Source organism: Elephas maximus, chromosome X (genome assembly GCF_024166365.1).
Source record: "Elephas maximus indicus isolate mEleMax1 chromosome X, mEleMax1 primary haplotype, whole genome shotgun sequence".
In the NCBI taxonomy this organism is placed as follows: domain Eukaryota; kingdom Metazoa; phylum Chordata; class Mammalia; order Proboscidea; family Elephantidae; genus Elephas; species Elephas maximus.
Genome location: NC_064846.1, coordinates 26,081,626 through 26,088,008, shown reverse-complemented (window position 1 = coordinate 26,088,008; position 6,383 = coordinate 26,081,626). Strand labels below are relative to the sequence as shown.

General features: G+C 49.1%; 1 protein-coding gene across 4 annotated transcripts in view; it reads right to left on the bottom strand.

Moving 5' to 3' along the window:
* Nucleotides 1–1,109: 1,109 nt before the first annotated feature.
* LOC126068566 (fibrous sheath-interacting protein 2-like) overlaps nt 1,110–6,383 on the bottom strand; it is a 100,778-nt gene continuing 95,504 nt past the window's right edge. For 3 of the 4 annotated variants that reach the window (XM_049871236.1, XM_049871239.1, XM_049871237.1), the window contains 2 exons: nt 3,141–3,207; nt 1,110–1,310 (listed from right to left, as the gene is read on the bottom strand). In XM_049871236.1, coding sequence (XP_049727193.1) covers nt 1,129–1,310; nt 3,141–3,207 — 249 coding nt within the window. In that variant the 3' untranslated portion in view covers nt 1,110–1,128. The remainder of the gene's footprint in view (nt 1,311–3,140; nt 3,208–6,383) is intronic. The other variant, XM_049871238.1, reaches the window with a different exon arrangement.

Here is a 6,383-nt window from a genome sequence, read left to right as displayed (position 1 = left end):
GGATAAAGCTGGGGCTGAGGGGATAGAGGGATTCCAGAGTGGTGGTGTCAGGACAGAAGTGGTGTTTCTGTCCACAGAAGCCGTATCTAGCCAAACACCATATTTGGGGCCAGCTGGTGCAGGTTTTGATCTGCAATTTGTGATTAGTTGCGTTAGCGGCCTCTGGTATCCTAGGTGAGGCCTATCCTCTCTCCATCAACTGAGTTTTGGCAAGTGCAGGGGAGCAAGAACGTCTAGAAATCAGGGCCTTCCCCCGGCCACACTGGTGGCTCATGTGTCTCCAAGGGGATAAGTGCGGATGCCTGGCGGCTTCAAAGCCCCTCTGAGAAGTCAGGTTCCTGGAATTTCCTAGGTGTTCTTTTTTTCAGGGCTAGGCTTTGGAAATGAACTTTCAGGGACCCCCTCAACCTAACCTGAACTGCCTAGTGCCTGTGAGGTGGTGTGGCCTTGTACTAACTAGCCCTGCACTGTCCCTTACAGTTGCCATGAGCCATATGTAGCTACTTAAATAGACGGACATTAAAGATTCAGTTCCTCACACTAGTGACTTGACAGCCATATGTGGCCAGTGACTACCGCATTATATCATGCATATGTAGTCTCTTTCTACCGTCACAGAACATTCTAGTGAACAGCGCTGAACTAGACCATTCAGGTATGAATTTTATATAGCTACGTGATCTAAGATGAAAGTCTCTCTGGGACTTTGCATGCCTACCTACATGCTACCTGTCCTTTGAGGCTTAACTCAATCCCAGTTCCTCCAGGGCATTTTTCCTGACCACTCCAGCTCCCAGTGAGGACTCCCCTTCACTGATCCCCCTAGAGCCCCCAGAATACTTGATGAGATGGTCTTACTGGTCTCAAATGTTTGCTTGTAAATTCATCTTATCTTCCCAGTGGGGCTGCAAGGCCCTTAAGAGCAGAGTTTAGACCCTACCAACCATGCCCGGTAGGCACACCTATCTATAAAGCATGGTCCTTCTTCTCATGCCAAAATGCCCATCAAAAGCACTTCTCAAACCCTCCTTTTCTCCGCTGCCTTTGTACTTTCTCTGCTCTTATTTTCAGTATTACAAGAATCAGCTTGTAGGACAAAGCATTATGCTTCAAAAACCATTTAATTTTTTAAGAAAGGTCGGCAGGCTTATTTAGGTCCGGTGTAGCCGTGTCATTCCTGGTTATGGGGTGTGAGGATGAAGAAGCTTTGGGTTTATTAGCATCAGATTTTGAAAACACTTTTGACAGAGTTGCTGATACCTTTTTCATCACTTCCGACCCCCGTTTGGAAGTAGTAGGTTTGCCAGAGTCTGTGAACAAAGCAAAGGAGAAACTGACGTTAGGCTTCCCGATTGCGGCAGTCATGCTAGGAGGTTGATAGCTTAGGATTCACACATCAGCTTTTTTCCATAGCAACTTATGGTTTTTAAAGTGCTTTCCCAAAGATTCGTTATCTGCTCCTTCTGACAGTCCTATGAGGGAAGCAGGAGAAGTTTCTGTGAGGTCAGGCGCCTTGCCTAAGGTCAAATGGTCAGAAAGTGGCCAAGCTGGCACCAGGGTCCAGACTTTTGAAAATTTTTTTACTGTTGTTAAAAATATATAACACAACGTTTGCCAACATATCGGTTGTCACGTGAAAATTTAGTGACATTAATCACGCTGCAACCATGGCCCATATCCATTGGAAGGCCCGGCTTTCTGACACACAGGCCGGCGCCGTCCTCACTGCACCGATGCTTCTCTGGCCAGCTCCGCAGAGCCTGCCTCTCTCGAATATTCTAGCAGATAACTGTCAGCAAAAAGCATAATGAGCAAGTTCCACATGAAGAGGGCACACGTCCAACTCTTGACAGCGTGGGTGTCGATTTCAGAATGTCTGGGCAGAAGCAGAGGTGCATTTTAAAAAGCCCATCACTTCTCCCCACTCTGGGAGAGTTTTCAGTTGATTGACCCCAAGGGACTGGCTTGCTGGGTGGGTCGTAAAGGACCTGTGTGGCCTGCAAGAGTCTCCATTTGGACCCATTTTTCCTGCACCACTGATTCTGCGCGTAGGGCTCTGAAAGTACACACTAGCTCGTTTACGTGGGGGTTATTCTACCGGAAGGACACAGGAGTGTTTCCCTACTTCGCTGATGTGCCAGGACAGGCTGTGCTGACACATGGAGACACACTGGGCAATAAAGCACACACCTGCTTTTCCCAGTAAAGGACAAATGCTCCTCTGTACCTCTTGCAGTTACCTAGTTTTTATCTTCTCCAACAATATAGCCTTGGGAACCTCGGCACTCTGGTTAAAGCTAAGGTTATTGCTGCTGCTGTTAGTTGCTGTCGAGTCAATTCTGACTCCTGGCGACCCCATGTGTGTCAGAGTAGAACTGTGCTCCATAGGGTTTTCAAGGCTGTGACCTCTCAGAAGCAGATTGCCAGGCCCGTCTCCTGAGGCATCTCTGGGTGGGTTTGAACTGCCAACCTTCTGGCAAGTAGCTGAGTGCTTAACCATTTGTACCGCCCGGGGACTCCTTACAGGGCAATACCGTACTACCTTTACCATCTTGCCTTGGGGATCTTGTTAACAATGCAGACAGATGCCTGGATACCATTTCCCAGAGATACTAATGGGGTGGTGCAATTGGTTTCAGCTGTTAACCAAAAGGCTGGTGGTTTGAACCCACCCAGATGCACCTGGGAAGAAAGGCCTGGGGGTCTGCCTCCCAAAGGTCACAGCCTTGAAAACCCTATGGAGCACACTTCTACTGTGCACACATGGGGTACCCATGAGTCAGAATTGACAACTGGTTTTACTGGTTTAGGTCTGGGGAGGGGCCAGGAATCTGTATTGCTAATAAGCATCCCAGGCGATCCTGAGGCCAGCAGTCCCTAGAGGACACTGTGAGGCACTGCCCCCAGCCTGCAGTCACTTCCATCCCTGCATAGTGTTCAAGATTGGCAGGTAGCTGGGATCCTAGAATAACAGCACACACAGAGCTCAGCCTGAGGAGCATGTGACCCCTTAGGCTGCCAACTGGTATTGCTTTCAAAGCAGGACTGATGTGAGGAGAAATGGAGCAGTAGGTGTGGCATTCGCAGTGCAGTGAAGCGGGAGCGTTAGATTTTACGTTAACACGGCATCTATCTCGTACCTGATGTGCCCTCACTCGAGGAACATGCACTGGCAAGAATACTGTCACGTTGAAAGAGTGTGGTAAACTGCCAAGACAAAGGTGAAATACTACCTTAGTTCTCTGCTTTTTGTTGAACACTGGACACTAGAAATACCTAGGAATCCCCAAAGGATGGACCACAACCCTTGTAGCGTTGCACACAGTAATCTCTGTGCTCGGCAGTCTCAAAGAATGATTCTGAAACTGCTTATAGGTGCTACTTCTTGCAATTCTGACACCCAGAATGAGTCCCTGGCATGGATGTGGGCCTTGCCGCCTCTGGAGGACAATTTCAAGGGCTCCTGTGTCCCAGGTCACAAAAAAATGTCAGTCCTGTCTGCCCCCTCCCTCCTTGGGCTTAGAATATTTAGAACATTTTGGATCCTTCTCTGAGAGAAGATGATGATAAAGGAAGTCTTAAGGGGAGAAGGGGTGCCCGCTCTACCACCCTAGTCTCCTTTTACAGAAACCTTAGCAATTGCAGGGTCTCTTGCAAGAAAATGGTGGCGTGAGGTTGCAGGAGGTGGAGGGCCAGGGCAGGGCTCATGGTGGCGATCCTGCCTGTCCTCTGTGGACCTTCATCACCCCTTTGAGTGCAGAAGCAGCGTGGTCTCAGAAGGGCATAAAACAGGCTGGGGCAAGAGGCCAGGCTGCAGTGTAGCTACTCTCTAGGGATGGCAGTTCAAAGAGGGAGAGGAAAGATCAATGCAGTAAGGCCTAAAAACATGCGTGATGAGACAGGTGTGGCTCGTACTGACTGTGTGGGAGCAGAGTACCAGTGGAAGACTTCTACTTTAGTTCGTCCAAGAGGATTTGAGGCAGCTTAAGGCTTAAAAAAAAAAAAAGCTTAAGACTCTGCAAAATAGGACACTTAAAGGGATGAACTGAGACAGCAGTAATCGAAAGCGCTGCTTCTCAACCCTGGCTGCACAAGAGAACCATCCAGAGAGATTTTAAAAATATGGACATGTGAGCCCCGCTCCAGTTGAGCTGGGACCCCTGAGGGTAGAACAAGTGTTGGTATTTTGTAAAAGTGCCTCAAGTGACGCTAAGATGATCTGAAGGACGCAGGTGATGCAGGTGTCACCAAGTGCTGACATGAGCAGATTAGTGAAGTCAGTGGTTCTCAATGGGGGACTGGACTTCAAATCACCTGGGGAGCTTTTAAAACTCCCAGAACTGAGACTGCAACCCAGCCCGACTGAACCAGAATCTCTGGGGGTAGAGTTCACCAGATGGTCCCAACATGCGTCCAGAGCTGAGAACCTCCACTCTGTGTCCTAGGTCACAAACGTGGCTGCACCTCCGATTCACGGGGAGAGGCTTTCAGAGCTCCTGACTGATACACGGCATTTGGCTCTGATGGCTAAGGCACTGACCATTCACCACAGGTTTGTGGGCCATCTACTATATGTTAGTCACCGTTTTAGGTGCTGGGGATACAGTTCTGAACAAAACAGACAAGGCCCTTGCCTCTGTGAAGTGTATATTCCAGTAAATACGATCTACCCTCTGTCAGAGGGTGAGGGCAGTAAGTGTTGTCTGTTTTGTTTACTGCTCAATCTCCAGTGCCTGGTACATAGCTGGCACCCAGTAAATAATTGCTGAGTGAACGACCGATGGACTGAATGGTGACTTAGCTACTATGAAGAAAGATAAAGCAAACTAAGGGGCATAGGGTGTGGGTGTGTGTGCTTCTATTTCACATGGGATGGTCAAAGAAGCCCTCACTGAGAAGGTGACTTTTCAGCAAAGACTGGAAGGAAATGAAGGAGCAAGGCACACAGATACCTGGGGGTAGAGAATTCCTGGCAGAGGAAGAGCAAGTACAAAGGCCCTGAGGTGGGAGCATGCTTGACATGTCAGTGCAGCAGTAAGGAGGCAAGTACGGCTGGAGTGGAATGACTGGTGGAGATGGAATGCTGGGAAACCTGACCATGGCAAGAACTTAAGGGAAACATGGGGACTTCTTTTCCTGTTTCTGACACTGAGAGCATATGTATTTGTATATGCAGAGGCTAAAGTTTTCCTGGAGCCGAATACAAGCAGGACTTTCAGAAGGGATGCTCAGGAAGGGATGCTGAGTATCTTAGTGGATCATGCCTGTAATTACAGCTTCACCACGGGTGGGGCGGGGAAGGAAAAACCTCAGCGAGTGAGAAGGAAAATCAGCAAGAAGGGTCCCAAAGAGCCAGGGAGTTGGCTTGGCAAAAAGAATAGTCAGCCTGTCAGTTGGCCTCCAGACTGAAGATTGAGAATGGCTGGAAAATGGAGGCACCGTGTGTGTGTGTGTATCTGTGTACACATGCTGGGGGCAGAGGTTAGACTGAGCAGAGAAGAAAGGAAAGGTGACGCAAAACAGAGAAGAGGACGTGTGTGTGTGTGTGTGTGTGTGTGTGTGCGCGTGCGTACACATCCTGGGGGAAGGGGTTCAAGTGAGCAGAGAAGAAAGCAAAGTTGATACAAAACAGAGAAGAGGCCGTGTGTGTGTGTGTGTATGTGTGTACACATGATGGGGGCCGGGGTTACAGTGAGCAGAGAAGAAATGAAAGGTGATGCAAAACAGAGAGGAGGCCGTGGGTGTGTGTGTGTACACGTGCTGGGGGGCGGGGGTTAGGGTGAGCAGAAAAAAAAGGAAAGGTGATACAAAACAGAGAGAAGCATGTGTGTGTGTGTGTTTGTACACATCCTGGGGGCGGGGTTAGAGTGAGCAAAGAAGAATGCAAAGGTGATACAAAACAGAGTGGAGGCCGTCTGTGTGTGTGTGTACACATGTTGGACAGCGGGGGTTAGAGTAAGCAGAGAAGAAAGCAAACGTGATGCAAAACAGAGAGGAGGCCGTGTGTGTGTGTGCGTACACATGCTGGGGAGCAGAGGTTTGAGTGAGCAGAGAGAAAGCAAAGGTGATGCAAAACAGAGAGGAGGCCGTCTGTGTGTGTGTGTGTGTGTGTAAAAATGCTGGGGACGGGGGTTAGAGTATATAGAGAAGAAAGCAAAGGTAATGCAAGATAGAAAGGAGGCCGTGTTTGTGTGTACACATGATGGGGAGCGGAGGATACAGTGAGCAGAGAAGAGAGCAATGGTGATACAAAACAGAGGAGGCCATGGGGGTGTGTGTGTGTGTGTGTTGTGTGTACACATGCTGGGGAGCAGGGGTTCGAGTAGAGAAGAAAGCAAAGGTGATGCAAAACAGAGAGGAAGCCGTGTGTGTGTGTGTGTGTA